Source organism: Rhynchophorus ferrugineus, unplaced genomic scaffold (genome assembly GCF_030347505.1).
Source record: "Rhynchophorus ferrugineus isolate W39M unplaced genomic scaffold, kcgeb_rfMv2 rfM5, whole genome shotgun sequence".
Classification (NCBI taxonomy): Eukaryota; Metazoa; Arthropoda; class Insecta; order Coleoptera; family Curculionidae; genus Rhynchophorus; species Rhynchophorus ferrugineus.
In genome coordinates this window covers 4,272,883-4,293,202 of record NW_027472584.1, presented here as the reverse complement: position 1 = coordinate 4,293,202, position 20,320 = coordinate 4,272,883, and the positions used below count along the sequence as shown (strand labels likewise).

General features: G+C 36.0%; 1 protein-coding gene and 2 long non-coding RNA genes across 3 annotated transcripts in view; 2 read left to right on the top strand and 1 right to left on the bottom strand.

Moving 5' to 3' along the window:
- LOC143197559 (uncharacterized) overlaps positions 1-5,566 on the top strand; it is a 150,092-nt gene extending 144,526 nt beyond the window's left edge. The window contains exon 2 of the long non-coding RNA XR_013006019.1: positions 4,708-5,566. This is a non-coding gene — a long non-coding RNA (uncharacterized LOC143197559). The remainder of the gene's footprint in view (positions 1-4,707) is intronic.
- The window catches only part of LOC143197562 (uncharacterized), a 150,193-nt gene extending 138,877 nt beyond the window's left edge, over positions 1-11,316 (top strand). Inside the window, exon 2 of the long non-coding RNA XR_013006020.1 lies at positions 11,168-11,316. This is a non-coding gene — a long non-coding RNA (uncharacterized LOC143197562). The remainder of the gene's footprint in view (positions 1-11,167) is intronic.
- LOC143197557 (uncharacterized) lies at positions 5,828-6,646 on the bottom strand. The gene is made up of 2 exons (XM_076406100.1): positions 6,345-6,646; positions 5,828-6,221 (listed from the first exon to the last, which is right to left on the bottom strand). Exons 1-2 carry the CDS (start codon positions 6,620-6,622, stop codon positions 5,840-5,842), a joined length of 660 nt encoding a protein of 219 aa, XP_076262215.1. The 5' UTR covers positions 6,623-6,646; the 3' UTR covers positions 5,828-5,839.
- Positions 11,317-20,320: the final 9,004 nt, after the last annotated feature.

The following is a 20,320-nucleotide window of genomic DNA, read 5'->3' as shown; positions in this document are numbered from 1 at the left end:
AAAAAATATACAATTTGTGACATCACCATAAATAAGAACATATTTTGAAAAATGTAAAGAAATTCTAACATCTGATAGTATTTTAATATATCGTGTAATTTAGAGAAACCATTCATTCTAATAACAGATGCATAAAATTTGACCAGCTCTTTCCCACCTGAGGGATAATGATAAAACGAAACGACCAATAGCTTCTCGAATATTAACAAACACGGAAATAAAATACTCAATTTATCTTTTTGGAGTAAAATTTCAATTTGTCACCGATCACAGACCAGAAACAATCAATATCTCATAATACAAAGATAAATAATAAAATTCAAGCGTTCAAAAATATAGCCAAGGGTGCCCTTCATCAAATCCCATCATGGTTACATTAAGAAAGGCCAATATCAAATATCTAGTTGCTTGTGAATCACATGGCCATTGCATGTGGGATACTTTACATCAAGGTTAAATGTAAGTGACACACATTTGATCCAATAATATGATTTAAACAAGACTTTATAGCCATGTATGTGTGTTATGACAAAGTTTGAAGTCATTGCCGAGCAACCAATTAGATTTAATTTGTTCGTAATTTAATATCAGTATGACACAGAATTATATTATTATTTTAGTCTTGTTTGGGCTCGGTATTAAGCTAAATTGTGTATATATAATAGAACATAAAATTCGTGTAATAGATAGGTTAAATAAGGTTTTGTTGATTTTTAATTTAGTTATTACAACGATTATTAGCAACGTATGTTGTTTTAAAACTTCTACCGTTAAAAAAAACGATCGTTAAAGTTTAATTAATTTTAATATAATTTAGATTAGTTCATTATTGACTTATTGAAGTCGCTTCAATTAAATTGCTAAAAATAATTTTAGAATTGTTTAATTTTAATATTAAAATATTTGATAAAGACTTACATAATCGTGAGTCGAAACACATCTAACATCACATATTAAGTAAATTAATTTAGATGAATCCTATTTCAAATTTAATCTTGTGCTTTAAAAATCCCCAAACTCGTCAGTAAGTAGTATACCGTCACGGCTTTATTTTAATAATAAATAAGTCAAAGTCTATTCTGAACAGGACCTACTGTTTAACGTATGCTCCGAACCACGCTCCTCGGCTGAAGCCTACCGACTGGCGAGTGACTAACTTAGAAATCATCCCAGAAAACATCCGGTCATACCCAGCCTGGTTACTGGCGAGGCTGGAATTTTGCCTTTTCGTATTTTGCTTTCTAGCCTAAGACAATCACAAACATAAATTTACGACCATGCCCCAGCAGGTTTCGAACCCATGACTATCGCTAACAGTAGATGGACGGAGCGTCCTGTAGCTATTACCACCGCATCAACCAAGCTGGTCACGACTATATTGTCGCCAACATATTAGGAGATAATATAATTTTAGGTTATAGGATAAATGAGGCTATATATACTTCAATATTTACTCCGCTTCAGTCTTAGTTAATTCTAGTATTCGTTCGTGGAACTAAAATTTTCTCTAAAAGTAACTGATATTATTGGTGGTTTTTGTTTAGAAACATTGTAAATCGCTAATAGCTTAAAAGCAAATAATTAATATTGTTAGATATTTGGTATATTAGTAACATCTTAATTATTAGAAAATTTAATATTTTGGTATCAAACCCTTAATTAATTTAAAACATTTTAGCTATCTGTTAATTTTCTCTATTGACATAAAATATGAACTGTTTAATTAAAATCCAAGTGATAAATAATATTCAAAATTTCAGAAAATATGTGCTTGTTCTATAAGAAAGGTGTTTCGTCTGTAAATTTTCTCTTGAAAAAAAACATCTAACTCCATGCAGATATTTTTTCGCCATCCGTATTCTAGGCGACACCGTTCCGCCTCGTCAGGTAGAGATAGTGGATCGATATCTGGCTAGGCCTTATTCGCTTATTTATCGTATCAGCCTCATAAATCATATCATTAGAGGTGGTTCTACAACACTATTCCCTCGAATAAACCATAATTGTTCTACTGGTCGTACTAGGTTCATTTAGAAAATACCACGTGCTCAACATCTATTCTCACATATACAGTAGTTGCAAAGTTAAAAATGAGTAACACACCAAATTTAATTTGAGATAATAATTCTGATACTGCATTATACAGAAAATCCTTTTCTATAATTTATATAATAATTAAAAATTGATGTTGCAGTAGATTTAATTTTCGTTACAAATAGCCCCAACCGTTACGAGAGCTTCTGAAATTAATTTAGACGATAAATAGATCGACTGATGGCAATGACGTGGATTTGGAGTAAAACGAACATTGGATATAAAATCAAGCAGTACTTCATTAAAGAAATATGTAATCAATACCAGCCAAATATATGATGATTTGGCAACCTAGCGAAGAAAGGATGGCGACGAATTCAGATCGCTTTAACTTTGATATAATAACGATTCCCCAACTAAAGCATACTCTATTATCATTGGTATAGATACACCTTTTGTTGATTAGAACCTTAATTTAAATTAGAAGCAAATTGAATTCAGATGATATTCATATTAGATAAAAAGATTCTTTAAATAATATTTGCAGCCGCAAAAAAATCATGCGACTAAACATCACCTAGGATTGGTTAATTACATGTAAAACTAATGTAAATTATTTTACAGGTAACTGCAGGTAAAGGGATTAAACAGCCATGTGATAAAACCAATGTTGGAACACAGTGTGGATTTGCTTATTCAAAATATTTTAATACTTTAATTAAAAATACTCATAGAAAAAACAAATCTCATAAAAGTGTCAAATGAGATTGAAAAAAAGGCTTTACCGTTCAAATTATTACTTAGGCCTCTATTTCACAGACAAAACTAAATATGCTGCAAGAATGACAATCCCAATCGATATTAGATGTATCGATTAAATATAACACAGCATTGTCTGTCATTAGACCATTTGCTACCATAGAACTACCCAAAAACCATCTGCGTTGACATCATAAGTATCATTTAAGGGATTATTAAACATTCCAAATAAATAGTATGGACAAATGGTAATAAACTCCTTCAACACCTAATTATATGTGTAATTTAAAGTCTAGTTTTGATAATTTGTCTATCACCGTCACGAAGGTTTTTAATTTAATTATTGGCCTTATGGCGAACTATTTCAGCATCAAGAACCTAACTTTAACATTTATACTGTAAATAAAAGTATCACAATATTCACTCAGTAGGCATTTAATTAGCAAACCATTGATTTTAATTAAATAAACGGGATAGGCAGTACTTATATTTTGATTTCTTCATATCAGCCTTATTCTAAAAGACTATTTATAATTTATTAAAAGTCTATTTTATTATTTTTAATACCAACAATGCGGTCGGTGTCATTCAGACAGAAAGTCGGCAAAACCACACCAGATAATTGAGATTGACACTGGCGACCAATGTTTCCCAGGATGGCGCAATGAAGGTCTGTTTTAATATCCTTAACAAACTAGGAGAAAATGGCTAATCAATTTATACTAAAATAGAAATAAAAACACGGGGATCTTTATCCCACTTCAGATGTTAGCGTAGAAAAATAGAAATTTCACGGTAGAGGTGACCCTGGGGAAATGTTTTGCTTAGTTGAATCAACTTGGTTGATTGGTTAGTTTTTAAATAGAACCGACCACTAAAATGGAATGTGATTTGTTCGGTGCGAAGCCATCATTTTCTATGAGCATTGCTGGTTGAAAGTTTTAGTCTTTGTTAAAGTTAAAAAATCTTCGTTTTACTTTGGGCATATATTCTCTTTTACATTATTTTATATTGAGTAATATAAAAATGTATTACAATGCATCCGTGTAGTAAAAGATGTAGTTTATCTGGGTGTAAATCCACTACCAAAATTAAACATCTTTTCCAAAAAATGGGTTGTATCTTTGGTTCTACTGATTTTACTACTTTTTACTAGTGACTGTTTCAGTCGCTATTTTCGGTCCGACTTATCTTATTACTATTTACTATCGACTGTTCCAGTCGTGTTCTTTAAATTATGTTGGATATATAAATAATTGGGTGGTTGCACCTACATTTGACGTCCTCATGTATATATGGTTGCCTAAGCAGATATTAAGCAGTTTCCTGTAAATTGTAATGACAGCTACGGCTCATGCTCGTACTAATGCCATCCGGACAGTATGAAGATCCCGCCATGTTAATTCATTCTCTGTTGGGGCTTTGGCCGAGATTTTTGTCGAAATAAATAGAGTGACTCAGTTGAATCCAGCGCTTTATTCGCCCAACACCTTCACCAAATCGATTCTACAAAATCGGTTCTAACAAATCAGAAGTGTGATAAAGAACAATGTACTCACAGTGATTTATAGTGATGGTTTAAAGTAGTGTTTAATGTGTAAATGACGCAAACTAGAATCCATGAGGCGAACAAGGTAATACAAAGGAATATTATTAAAACACTATTATTTTAAATCAATCGCCACAAGGGCAGTTTGATTATTAATTAGTAATTAGCCTTAAACACGAAAATAACATAATCTAAACAAACATAGGCGTATACCCAAGCCACAAAATGGCGCGGAAATGGATGAAACGTAAACAAAGGATGCAGGTATGAATTTAAAACATTTTAATTCCAGCATGAAAAGGTAACTTTCCTTAAATTCTGAAAGAGAAATGTTGAAGGAATTCGGCGTGGTGAATTAGTTCTAGGTAATAGGCGACGCAAATTGATTGTCCACCCCTGAACACAATGGCACAGGACCGGATCTGGTAAAATATTTTTTTTATTTATTTTTTTTTACAAGCGACAACGTTTTCAAGTACAACAGACGTACTTTCTATTTATTATAGGGAGTAGATAAGTTTGAAAATTATATTTTTCTGATTCATCTGTTTTTTTTCCACAAGTGTTCTGTTGCAAATCGATAGACATGACAATGAGGTACACCAGCAAGTCGCCATGATGTGGAACAGCGAATTAGCTGTCTACATAGAGAGCAATAACCTGTGATACAACAATTCGCAACTGGCAGTCCACAGACATGGTGAACTACACAAGTTCGCTATAGTGAAAGACAACACCAGGTATACCAACAAGATTGACGCCACCTAGCAGTCCTGCACGATGAGAGACAGGAAGGGGTACATCAACAGGATGGGCGCCAACTAGGCCTGCATCATGAGAGACAGTACGAGGTGCACTAACAAGAGGGGTGCCACTGGGACTTCACCACGAGTTCGCAGACTTTGTATCAGGTATGTAAACAAGGTCGACGTCAATCTGGGGAGCCATGACAAGCTGCCCACCAACCTGGGTGTTCCACGACATGACGCCTACCAGACGAGCGTGCCGCCTACCTGGGGTCCGCAGTCAGCGTGCAGCTTCTTCGAAGGGCCCGCAACATGCATGTCGCCTACCTGACGGGCGTGCAACCGTCGTGCCGCCTACCTGGGGTCCGCAATCAACGCGAAGCCTCTTCGAGGGGCCTGCAACATGCATGCCTCCTACCTGACGGGCGTGCAACCGTCGTGCCGCCTACCTGGGGTCCGCAATCAACGCGAAGCCTCTTCGAGGGGCCCGCAACATGCATGCCTCCTACCTGACGGGCGTGCAACCAGCGTGCCGTCTACCTAGGGTCTGCAATCACCGTACAGGCTCTTCAAGGGCCCTGCAACCTGCTTGCCGCCTACCTGACGGTCGCACAACAGGTGTGACGTCCACTCGAGAAATCCACAATGAGCTGCCCACCAACCTGAGGGGGGGTCCACAACGAGCCGCCCACCAATCTGGGGTCCACAACGAGCGTTCCTTCAACCTAGAAGGTCCACAACGAGCTGCCCACTAACCTGGGGGGGTCCACAACGAGCCGCCCACCAGCCTGGGGTCCACAACGAGCGTTTCTCTTACAGAGAAGGTCCACAACGAGCGTTCCTTCAACCTAGAAGGTCCACAATGAGCTGCCCACCTACCTGAGGGGGTCCACAACGAGCCGCCCACCAACTTGGGGGCCACAACGAGCGTTCCTTCAACATGGAAGTTCCACAATGAGCTGCCCACTAACCTGGGGGGGGTCCACAACGAGCCGCCCACCAGCCTGGGGTCCACAACGAGTGTTTCTCTTACAGAGAAGGTCCACAACGAGCGTTCCTTCAACATAGAAGGTCCACAACGAGCTGCCCACCAACCTGAGGGGGTCCACAACGAGCCGCCCACCAACTTGGGGGCCACAACGAGCGTTCCTTCAACATGGAAGGTCCACAATGAGCTGCCCACTAACCTGGGGGGGGTCCACAACGAGCCGCCCACCAGCCTGGGGTCCACAACGAGCGTTTCTCTTACAGAGAAGGTCCACAACGAGCGTTCCTTCAACCTAGAAGGTCCACAACGAGCTGCCCACCAACCTGGGGGGCCCACAACGAGCTGCCCACCAACCTGGGGGTCCACAACGAGCTGGCCGTCAATCTGAGGGGGCCACAACGAGCGTTCCGTCAACCAGGAACGTCCACAATGAGCGTCCCACCAACCTGGGGGCCACAACGGGCAGTCCATAAACAGGGGCCACGCAGCAGACGTGCAGCCAACCAAGGGGGCCACACGTACGAACCACCAACCTTGTGGAGCCATCGCAGACCAGCTGCCCAGCCAAGAGACCACTACAAAATCACCAAGCACGGTGACACCAAGGGTCAACCAACTGGTTGCCACCACGAGTGATGTTCCCTGAACGTCTACAACAAGGCTGCCTGCAAGAGGGGGGGTCAACCAACCTGTTGACACCACGAGTGACGTTCCATGAACGTCTACAACCAAACTGCCAGCGCAAGGGGGGCCAACCAACTGGTGGCCATCGCCAGCGACGTTTCTATGAACGTCTACAACAAAGCTGCCTGCAAGAGGGGGGTCAACTAGCCTGTTGCCACCACGAGTGACGTTCCATGAACGTCTACAACCAGGTGGCCATCGCCAGCGACGTTTCTATGAACGTCTACAACAAAGCTGCCTGCAAGAGGGGGGTCAACCAACATGTTGCCACCACGAGTGACGTTTCTATGAACGTCTACAACGAGGCTGCTAGCATAATGAGGCCAACCAACCGATGGCCATCGCAAGCGACGTTTCTATGAACGTCTACAACTCAGCAGTCAACAGAGGGGGGTCAACCAACATGTTGCCACCACGAGTGACGTTTCGATGAACGTCTACAACTCAGCAGTCAACAGAAGGGGGTCAACCAACTCGTGATCACCACGGGAGACAGGTCTCTCTGCAGCCAGGTCTCCACTGCGGACGACAATAGCAGTCACGACATTCACATGAATGTCGGCAGCCAGTCCTCCATCACAGGGGATGCATGCAGTCAGACGAACAAGAAGTTTGTCTGCCATCAGGCCTTCACCATGGCCGACAGCAACAGTTACAGCAATCAGATTGAGGTCTATAGTCAGACCACCATCACAAAGGCATCCGCAGCCAATACAGATAGTATATCAGGCCACGATTACAGTGAGTATTAACATCTAGGTTGACAAGACGAACATCTGCAGAACCGCCAAGCAGACACCCCTGCGAACACGCACAGCCAAGCGAACCAGTTGAATATCTGCAGTCAGGCCACCAACATGGGGCCAGCATCATTCATTACAACCAGATGAATGTCCGCAGTCAGCCTACCAACACGGGGCCAACAACACGCACGGCAATCAGATAGACATTTGAGATCAGGGCACTATTAGAGTGAGTATTAACTTCCAGGCCGACAAGATAGTTGTCTGTAATTAGACCACTAACATCGAGAACAGCAGCAACAGCCATGCCAACCTAATGGGCGTTTGCAATCAGACTGCCATCATTAGGGGGAACCCAGTAGCTGTCGCCAACTAGACAACTGGCCACAAACAGGTTGCCATGTTGACAAATAAGCGTCTAAAAGGGATACACCAAATGTATGTTAACCACCAGGTGGTAATAAGGTAAAAGTCAACAAACCATAAAAGTCATCCAGATTATGAAGAATAGTAGACAAACCGCTAGCAAAGTGGGTGTCAACAAACGAGCCATCAAGATGAAGTACTATTAACAAAATTGCAGTAAATATACAGCCAATAAGGTTTATATCAAAGTAGTGATGAAAGTAGTAATTAAGCAGTATCAAAATTAGTAAACAAAACCTCAATAAACACACATGCTGCCAATATGGTGGATGTCATCAAACAGTAACAAAAATAGTAAACAAAACCTCTAGAATTACACATGTTGCCAATATGGCGAATGTCACACAGGCTATCAATAAGCAAAAATTCAACAAACGCACCACCACAATGTGGACATAAACAAACAGGCTGTTCAGAAACAAAATCAAGTAGTTACAAAGTCAATCATGTAGTCAGTAAAAGACGTCAACAATGGCCAGGTTTTAGAAGCAAGTCAGTAGCAGCAAGCACAAGCATTAAGTATTACCAGTACACAAGATTGATACAAGTAAGATAGACATCCTATTAATGTGCACAAAATTAGTAAGGTGAGAGAATACTAGAAATCATTGGTTTAGTAGTATAAGTAGTAAATCCACATGAGTTTGGATTAAAACTAATTAGTATTTTGTTTCGAGTACATTATTATAGAAAGCAGATAGAGATTAGGAAATAACACATCGGCTGTTATGCAAAAGTTACATGGACACAAGAAAAGAAGGAACCAGTAGCATTCACAGAAGCAGACCAGTGGAAGAATATTTTTGAAGATCACTCACGGTAAACAGCAAATTAATCCACAGTAAACTTTGTAAGATGCAGATAGGGGTAAGGTAACCATTGTTATTAAATCAGCCAAAATTAGTATATAATAACAAAAAAATTAGGAATCGAGATATTTTTAACATCCAAGATTACTATTTTAAATTCCATGTCAAAATTAGAAAGAATAGACTTTATTAATTTCAAACAAGATTTAAATAATTTGCAATCAACAAATATACCAATTATGACAATTCAATTTCAATACAAACATAATTCGCTAAATAATTTCAGCAAAATTAGCTAATAAAGTTATAGGATAAATTATGTTAAATAATAATGTTGCTGTATTTCAAGTTAAGTGTAAATTTCATTTTGTTTAAATTTAATTAATGGAAGCTCAATTGCAGCATAATGATAATATTTCCTATAAACACTATGAATTTTTTGGGTAATATCAATACATTTTAATTAGTATAATACATTCAGAATTTTAAAATAAACGTTCAAAAAACAGATTTTAACCCTCAGACGAAAGAAATGTTATAAATTGCAAGATTATAATAAAAATTCTGCTGCTGTAATAAAAATTCTTGACAATATTTTGAAGTTGATTAATTTTAATTCAAAATTAGGGTTGACAACAGATCATATCAATGTGTTTGAATAAATGGATACAAATAAAGCCTTCAAATAGATAGTTTAGTTCAGAAAATTTTAAGTATTTTGGGAATGAAATGATCTAATTTAATAATAATCTTGAATAGGACTATTGATATTGAAAATACAGCAATGGTATAGTTTATATTTTGTTACAAATATATAAAATAGCAAATGATTAAAATAAAATATTTTCTTTAAAGCAATATACCCACATTTCATTTGTCAAATTATCTATAAATTAATTAAATAAGTTAAATAATTGAGAATTAAACAAAACAAAAAGTTTTATAAATTGAATTCATCTAATGTAAGCTAAGCCAAATTCTTTTAATGTTGGTGATTTTCTGGAAGGGAATATTATATAGTCGACATAAAAAAAAAGATAGCAGAACAACCTTCTTAAAACTAACGAATGTGCCAATTGTAGTTGCATGAATTTTGTATTTAGATATGGCTTGAGACTATTATCAATTTAGTGGTTGTATCTTTGGAAGATCAGATGCATGATTTTAACCTGAATTAACAACTTTTCTGTTCGAGAAATCACCTACTTTCGTCAATAACTCTCAAAACATGGATATAATCATAGGTAAACGCTTACACTAGGGAAATATGTTAAAATTTTGGAATTGTAAATTTAAAACTTGTAGTGTATACATACTTTCAATATTATTCTGTAACATTTATGATTAAAATGAAGGCAACATAACAATAACTTTAAAAAATTTTGTTAAAAGCCAGCAACTAATCAGAGAATAAATTAACTTTTAAACGCAAATACAAGAATGTATGTATTTTAATGAATACATGGAATATAAAATAAATCTATTAAGAACATAGTGATGAAGAATAATAGTCATATGAAATCAGACCAGTAAATAGGCAGATATATACAATTTAGTTAAAAGGCAATAAATGATCAAAATAGAAATCAAGTAATGAAATACATGGGTAAGAATAGTATGAAAGAAAATACAACAAAGGTTTGCAGAACAACAATAAGTATAAACAGTTTATAGTTGGGTAAAGTAAATAATAAGTATACAGCAAACATGAGTTTGATTGTTCAGTTGAGGTGAACATTGAAAAAGATAATATTGTAGTTGTTGGATAGTTTCATTGGTTATAAAGTTTCAAAATGTTATAAAATATTGCAGTAAATGCAATTAAAATAAATTTAGTTGGAAAACAAAAAAACGAAGCAAGAAATTTTGGGGATCAACGTAGAACTTGAGAATATAAAGGTGCAAAGTTATTAAACAGTGTGTAAATTGGCAAAGTAATTAGTTCAAATAAATAGTTTAGACTATTATTGGATGTAAAATTGTAAATATCAAACGCAAAAGGATATAAACTATAAGGTTCGTTAGAAAGTAGCAGAAGAAGAAGCACATAATGCACCAGGCCATTCAGAGAAGTTAAAATGGGAGTCTAGCAGTTGAACCTCACCGAGGGCATCTGCAGTTCAGCCAAAAAGTATAAAATTGACTTCACAGAAGTTATAAAACAAACTGCATGGAAGCTATAAAATGAAGCAATGAAGGAAAAAAATCATCCAGGTAAGACATTTTAATAGACCATGTAGTGAAGACTATGTTTCCATTATAGAAAGACCAAAGCCACCAACTACAATGTTCAAGAGCAGCTGGAGAGAAGCCTTGCGAGGACGCTGCGAAGTCAGGATGGCCGAGTGTTGGATATATAAATAATTGGGTGGATGCGCCTACATCTAACGCCCTCTGTCGGTGTATATATGACATAGTTGATATTAAAGTAGTTTCCTGTAAATTATAATAAACGCTACGGCGCATGCTCGCACTAATGCCATCCGGGCAGGATGAAGATCCCGCCATCTTGATTCATTCTGTGTTGGGGCTTTGGCCGATATGTTTGTCGAAATAAATAGAGAGAGACTCAGTTGAATCCAGTGTTTTAATTGCCCAAACACCTTCACCAAATCGATTCTACACAATCGGTTCTAACAATTGTCAAAGGTTTAAATTTAATTAATAGAAGCCCAATTGTAGCATAATGATATTTCCTGTAAACACTATGTTTTTGGTTAATATCAATGCATTTTGAATTAGTATGACACATTCTGAGAATTTTAAAATAAACTTTGAAACAGCAGTTTTTCAAAGACCAAATTTTTAATCCTCAGACGGAAATTTTATAGAGCAAGATTGCAAAATTTTCAGACGACATTATACTGCTGTAATAACATTCTTGACAAAATTTAGAAGTCGAAAAATTTTATTTAAAAAATTTCAATTTGTGAATAGTTTGAATAAATGAATACAAAAAGAGACTTCAAATGGATAGTTAATTATAGATAGTTCAGCAAATTTAAAATATTTTGGGAAGAAAATCAAAATGGTAGTCTAATTCGATAATAACCTTGAAGGTAATACTATTAATATTCAAAATACAGTAATCGTATAGCTTATATTTTGTTGCAAATATATAAAATAGCAAATGATTAAAACAAAATATTTTCTTTAAAGGAATATACTCACATTTCATTTGTCAAATTATCTATAAATTAATTTAATAAGTTAAATAATTGAGAATTAAACAAAACAGAAAGTTTTATAACTTGAATTTATCTAATGTAAGCTAATTCAATTTCTTTTAATTTTGGTGATTTCCTGAAATGGAATATTATATAATTAAGATAATAAAGATAGCAGAACAACCTTCTTAAATCTAATGAATGTGCCAACTGTAGTTGCATGAATTTTATATTTAGATATGGCTTGAGATTATTATCAATTTAGAGGTTTTTATCTTTGAAAGATCTGATGCATGACGTTAACCTAAATTAACAAATGTTCTGTTCGAGAAATCACCTACTTAAGTCAATAATTCTCTAGACATGGATATAATTTTTTTTATTACTCTTCGTGAGTCCACAATCTGCCCTATTAGTAATAAGTATTTCTTATTTCTATATTATATATACATGGCATGTAGAAAATCACTTCTTTAAACAATATTCTGTACAAAATATTATCTTAATTAATTAGTCTTATTCTAAAGCTAATTCTAAAGTCTACATATGTCCAGTAATTAGATCAGGTGGTGTTAAACGTTTTAGTCTACGCACTTCACTATCACGTCGCATATTTAGCTGATAAGCGAGTACATTGGGATGCACTGACACTCTTTCGAAGTACTTCACACACACACGTTGAATTACACTCGTTATAGGTTCTAGAGGAATATGGCGTTGTATCACTTTGTTTGAAATATAGTACGGAGCATCAACAATGGCACGCAACACGTTATTTTGGAACCGTTGAATGATGGATATATTAGATTTGCTAGCCTAAGCAGTTCCAACCTTCGTAGGGTGAAGACGTATTTTCAATATGGTCCAAGCTATAAAAAGATACCTTTCTTTAAAAAAAAAACAGTATTTTATTACGGTTATTTAAGTGAGTGTTAAAAACGCATAACAGATGCGGCTATCCGTCTCTCAGTGGACCTAAAGTATAGTGACGTGTTTACGTGACCAGACAAAAGGACTGCATCTCATTTTTATTAGTGTTTTAAAATTATTTCATCTTATTTTACAACAATCCTTTTGAAATTCATTTATAGTATTTTTGGTCAAAAACTAGTGCTAAAATAACGTAAGTGAAAAATGAAGTGCGTGAAATAAACAATGTATTTATTTTATTTTTTTATCCTCTGGACGTAAATTAAATAAAATAATAAAAATTAAAAAATGGCAAACCATAGCGATTCAACCAAATCACCTGCACACTTTGATATAAGATTAGAACAAACAGCAATAACGCAAACTCCACCATCAGAATGGATTACAGTCATTAACAAAAAACGACTGAGAGGTCCAGAAGAAGAAATCGCGAGGAAACAAACAAGAATCAGTGACTATTGGTTACAGAAACCGATAGAGATAAAAAACAGTTTTAGCAACCTGTCGGAAGAAATTGAAGAGAACATACAACCAAGCCCTGAAAAAGTTGTTCCCAAACCACCACCAATAACAGTCTATAAGGTAGGAATAATAAAAAACATCCATGACTTATTGAAAACCATTACTACGAACTACACAATTAAAACAGTGAGCTATGAAACAATTAAAATCCAATTGTTCGAAGCGGATTACTTTAAACTTCTTATAAAAGAATTAGATGAAAGAAACACCCAATACCATACATTCAGGTCAAAATCCGAGAGAACATTTAAATTCGTATTAAAAGGATTACATCACGGGACGGACTTTAACACCATCAAGGTAGCACTAGCTGAAAAAGGTCACGAGGTCGTAAATATTCACAATATACGACATCACATGACAAAAAAACCTCTGCCTATGTTTTATATAGATATAAAACCTAATGGAAATAATAAGGCGGTGTATGAAATCACCAAATTGGAAAATAATATTATTAAATGCGAACAACCACATATAAAAAGCATTATACCACAATGCACAAGGTGTCAAGCGCACGGGCACACAAAGACTTACTGTCGCAAATCATATAGATGCGTAAAATGTGCAGGAGAATGTACTCGTAAAGTTCGCGATGAAAAAGTGAAATGTGCTAACTGTAACGGAAATCATCCAGCGAACTACAAGGGTTGCGCAGTTCACAAGCAACTACAGCAGGAACTCTATCCTACCTTAAGGGAAAAAAGGCATCAACAAAAACAATCCACTACTACCAATCTACCACTACCAACCAGAACAAGTCAACCAGACATAACTTATGCTCAGATAATTGAAAATGGTTCAGCATAAAAACGAGAGACAATATCTCAACCTACTGAAACTAGCAACATCTCAAGAATAGAAAATATGATGGCCAAACTAATGGATCAAATGAGTACGATGCTTGGTCTACTCACAACCGTCGTAAGCAAACTTGCCTAATGCCTGAAACCAATAGCTACAAAATCGCCGTTTGGAATGCCAATGGGCTCCAACAACACGCCAGGGAACTAAAAATGTTCGTAATTGAACAAAATATTGACGTTATGATGGTTTCCGAAACACACTTTACGGACAAAAATTATTTGAAAGTTCCTAAATATAAGCTTTATCATACAAATCACCCTGATGATAAAGCACATGGAGGTACAGCCATAATAATTCGAGATGATATAAAGCATTTCGAAAAAGAAAAATTCCGCAAAGACTACCTGCAAGCCACCAGTATAACCATAGAGGAAGCCCATGGACCATTAACATTTTCTGCGATTTATTGCCCACCCAAATATAACAACAAGGCAGAACAATTTCAAGAATTCTTCAGTACGCTAGGTAATAGATTTATAGCAGGAGGAGATTATAATGCAAAACATTTAATGTGGGGTTCAAGAATAATAACCTCAAGAGGTAGAGAACTGCTCAAAGCCATAAGGATAGATAACTTACAACATATCTCTACTGGTGAACCAACATATTGGCCTTCAGACAGAAATAAAAAACCAGATACAATAGATTTCTGTATTACAAAAAATATTGATCCAAAAAAGTGTCAGGCAGAATCATGTTTCGACCTGCCTTGTGATCATTCACCAATAATAGTAACAATTTCTTCAAAAATTACCATCAAAGATAAACCCCCTTCTCTGTGCAATAATAGAACTAACTGGCCCTCATTTAGAGAAAACTTAGACCAAAATATCTCTCTAAACTTACCGTTACAAACTGAAATGGATATAGAAATAGCAGCGATAAATCTTACAAAAAATATACAGGAGGCAGCATATTCCGCGACTCCCAACAGTGAAACATTTCCAAGAAAAAATACACATATATCATGTACAATACAGAAAAAGATAGCAGAAAAAAGTAAGTTACGACGAAATTGGCAACAGCAAAGGACTGAAGAGAATAAAAGTAAATTTAATAGGGCCATAAAAGAGCTGAGAGATCTAATCCAAATTGAACAAAACCAAGGCATTCAAGAATACCTAGAAAATTTGACATCAACTGAGGCCACAGACAATTCGTTGTGGAAAGCAACAAAAAAGCTTAGGAGATCCCAGCAGCATAACCCACCTATTAAAACAAGCGAAAATAATTGGGCGAGAAGCAATAAAGAGAAGGCCGACATTTTCTCAAAACACTTAAAAAATGTTTTTAAACCTTTCCAGTCTCAGCTACATAAAGATGACGAAAATAAAATTACTAGCTTTCTAGATTCACCATTTCAAATGGATTTACCGCACGAGAAATTAACGGTCAAAAAAGTTAAACATACAATAATGAGAGAGATTAATATTAAAAAAGTTCCTGGTTATGACTTAATTACTGGCAAAATTTTAAAAGAACTATCAGAAAAGGCTATAAAACTATTAACATATATATTTAGTGCTATGCTACGAATTAATTACTTCCCTAGTATCTGGAAAGTAGCTAAAATATTAATGATACTTAAACCAGGAAAAATACCAGAAGATGTGACCTCCTACCGACCTATAAGTTTATTACCAATAATCTCGAAAGTTTTCGAGAAATTATACATAAAAAAACTAAACTATATAATAGAAAAAAGAAAAATTATTCCAGAACATCAGTTTGGCTTTCGCAATAAGCATGGGACTATAGAACAAGTGCATAGACTTGTAAACCAAATAAACGCTGACCTAAATGCCAAAAGATATTGTTCGGCTGCTTTCCTAGACATATCTCAGGCTTTTGACAAAATATGGCATACGGGCTTGCAGGTTAAACTAAAGAAACTTCTCCCTCATCCGGACTATCAGCTACTAAAATCGTATCTCACTGACAGACATTTTATTGTAAATCAAGGCGATGAACATACCGAATTAAATCCCATATATTCAGGAGTCCCGCAAGGTAGTTTACTGGGTCCAGTAGTGTATCTTCTGTATACGGCTGATCTGCCCACCACAAAAATAACTACTGTGGCAACATATGCAGACGATACAGCAATCTTAGCATCCCATGAAGATCCAGTCACAGCATCAATAAACCTACAAACCCACCTGGAGCAAATACAATTATGGTTGAAGACATGGCGCATTAAAGCCAATTAATCAAAATCCACGCATATAACGTTTACCCTGCGTAGAAGAACATGTCCACCAGTAAATATCAATCATCGTCAACTCCCCCAAGCAGAGCATGTTAAATATCTTGGTATGCATTTAGGTCGACGCCTAACCTGGAAGAAGCACATACTCTCTAAACGGAAACAACTAGGACTAAAATTATATCAAATGTATTGGCTCATTGGGCGCAAATCCAAGTTATCATTAGATAACAAGGTATTGCTGTATGAGTCTATACTCAAGCCCATTTGGACATATGGAATTCAACTATGGGGTACCGCTAGCAAATCTAATATATCCATCATTCAACGGTTCCAAAATAAGGTGTTGCTTGCCATTGTTGATGCTCCGTACTATATTTCAAATAAAGTGATACAACGCGATATTCCTCTAGAACCTATAACGAGTGTAATCCAACGTGTTTGTGTGAAGTACTTCGAAAGAGTGTCAGTGCATCCCAATGTACTCGCTAACCAGCTAAATATGCGACGTGATAGTGAAGTGCGTAGACTAAAACGTTTAACACCACCTGATCTGATTACTGGACATATGTAGAGTTTAGAATAAGCATTAGAATAAGACTAATTAATTAAGATAATATTTTATACAGAAGATTGCTTAATGAAGTGATTTTCTACATGCCATGTATATATAATATAAACAGAATAAATACTTATTGCCAATAGGGCAGATTGTGGACTCACGAAGAGTAATAAAAAAAAGATTTGCTAGCGGTACCCCATAGTGCCAAAATGCCCAAATGGGCTTGAGCACAGACTCATTCAGCAATACCTTGTTATTTAATGATAACTTGGATTTGCGCCCGATGAGCCAATACATTTGATATAATTTTAGTCCCAGTTGTTTCCGTTTAGAGAGTATGTGCTTCTTCCAGGTTAGGCGTCGATCTAAGTGCATACCAAGATATTTAACATGCTCTGCTTGGGGGAGTTGACGATGATTTATATTCACTGGTGGACATAAATCTTATATAAATTCTTCTACGCAGGGTAAACGTTATACGTGGATTTTGTTTCATTGGCTTTAATGCGCCATGCCTGCAACCATAATTGTATTTGCTTCAGGTGGGTTTGTAGGTTTATTGATGCTGTGACTGGATCTTCATGGGATGTTAAGATTGCTGTATCGTCTGCATATGTTGCAACAGTAATTATTTTTGTAGTGGGTATATCAGTCCTATACAGAAGATACAGTACTGGACCTAGTACACTACCTTGCGGAACTCCTGAATATATGGGATTTAATTCGGTATGTTCATCGCCTTGATTTACAATAAAATGTCTATCAGTGAGATACGATTATAGTAACTGATAGTCCGGATGAGGGAGAGGTTTTAGTTTAATCTGCAAGCCCATATGCTATACTTTGTTAAAAGCCTGAGATATGTCTAGAAAAGCAGCCGAACAATATATTTTGGCATTTAGGTCAGCGTTTATTTTGTTTACAAGTCTATGCACTTGTTCTATAGTCCCATGCTTGCAAAAGCCAAACTGATGTTCTGGAATAATTTTTCTTTTTTCTATTATCTAGTTTAGCTTTTTTGTGTATAACTTCTCGAAAATTTTCGAGATTATCGGTAATAAACTTATTGGTCGGTAGGAGGTGACATGTTCTGGTATTTTTCCTGCTTTAAGAATCATTAATATTTTTGCCACTTTCCAGATACTAGGGAAGTAATTAATTCGTAGCATAGCATTAAATATAAATGTTAATAGCTTTATACCCTTTTCTGAGAGTTCTTTTAAAATTTTGCCAGTAATTAAGTCATAACCAGGAGCTTTTTAAATATTAATCTCTCTCATTATTGTTTGTTTAACTTTTTTAACCGTTAATTTCTCGTGCGGTAAATCCATTTGAAATTGCAAATATAGAAAGCTAGTAATTTTATTTTCCTCATCTTTATGTAGGTGAGACTGGAAAGGTTTAAAAATATTTTTTAATTGTTTTGAGAAAATGTCGGCCTTCTCTTTATTGCTTCTAGCCCAATTATTTTCGTTTGTTTTAATGGGTGGGTTATGCTGCTGGAATCTCCTAAGCGTTTTTGTTGCTTTCCACAACGAAGAGTCTGTAGCCTTAGTTGATGTCAAGTTTTATAGGTAATCTTGAATGCCTTTTTTTTGTTCAATTTGGATTAGCCCTTTCAGCTCTTTTATTGCCCTATTAAATTTTCTGTTATTCTCTTCAATCCTTTGCTGTTGACAATTTCGTCGTAACTTTCTTTTTTCTGCTATCTTTTTCTGTATTGTACATGATATAAGTGTAATTTTTCTTGGAAATGTTTCACTGTTAGGAGTCGCGGAATATGCTGCTTACTATATATTTTTTGTAAAATTTATTGCTGCTATTTCTATATCCATTTCAGTTTTTAACGGTAAGTTTAGAGAGATGTTTCGTTCTAAGTGTTCTCTGAATGAGGACCAGTTCTATTATTGCACATAGAAGGGGTTTTATCTTTGATGGTAATTTTTGAAGAAATTGTTATTATTATTGGTGAATGATCAGAAGACAGGTCGAAACATGATTCTGCCTGGCACTTTTTTGGATCAATATTTTTTGTAATACAGAAATCTATTGTATCTGGCTTTATTTCTGTCTGAAGACCAATATGTTGGTTCACCAGTAGAGATATGTTGTAAGTTATCTGTCTTTTTTGCTTTTAGCAGCTTTCTACCTTTTGAGGTTATTATTCTTGAACCCCACATTAAATGTTTTGCATTATAATCTCCTCCGGCTATAAATCTATTACCTAGCGTACTGAAGAATTCTTGAAATTGTTCTGCCTTATTGTTATGTTTGGGTTGGCAATAATCGCAGAAATTGTTAATGGTCCATGGAATTCCTCTATGGTTATACTGGAGGCTTGCAGGTAGTCTTTGCGGAATTTTTCTTTTTCGAAATGCTTTATATCATCTCGAATTATTATTGCTGTACCTGCATGTGCTTTATCATCAGGGTGATTTGTATGATAAAGTTTATATTTAGGAATTTTCAAATAATTTTTGTCCGTAAAGTTTGTTTCGGAAATCACCATAACGCCAATATTTTGTTCAGTTACGAATCTTTTTAGTTCCCTGGCGTGTTGTTGAAGCCCATTGGTATTCCAGACGACGATTTTGTAGCTACTGGTTTCAGGCATTAGGCAAGTTGGCTGACGACGGTTGTTAGTAGACCAAGCATCGTACTCATTTGATCCATTTTGTTTGGCCATCATATTTTCTAATCTAGAGATGTTGCTAGTTTCAGTAGGTTGAGATGTCGTCTCTTGATTTTGTGCTGAACCATTTTCAACCATTTGGGCATAAGTTATGTCTGGTTGACTTGGTTTGGTGGGTAGACTGGTAGGTGTGAATTGTTTTTGTTGCTGTTGATGCCTTTTTTCCCTTAAGGTAGGATAGAGTTTCTGTTGTAGTTACTTGTAAGCCTTTGTGTGCCCGTGCGCTTGACAACCCGTGCATTGTGGTATAATTCTTTTTATATGTGGTGGTTCGCATTTAATAATATTATTTTCCAATTTGGTGATTTCAGACACCGCCTTATTATTTATATTAGGTTTCATATCAATATAGAAGATAGACAGAGTTTTTTTGTCGTGCGATGTCGTATATTGTGAACATTTACGACCTCGTGGCCTTTTTCAGCTAGTGCTACCTTGATGGTGTTAAAGTCCGTCCCGTGATGTAATCCTTTTAACACGAATTTAAATGTTCTCTCGAATTTTGGCTGGAATGTATGGTACTGCGTGTTTCTTTCATCTAATTCTTTTACAAGAACTTTAAAGTGATCCGCTACGAACAATTGGATTTTAATTGTTTCATAGCTCACTGTTTTAATTCTGTAGTTCGTAGTAATGGTT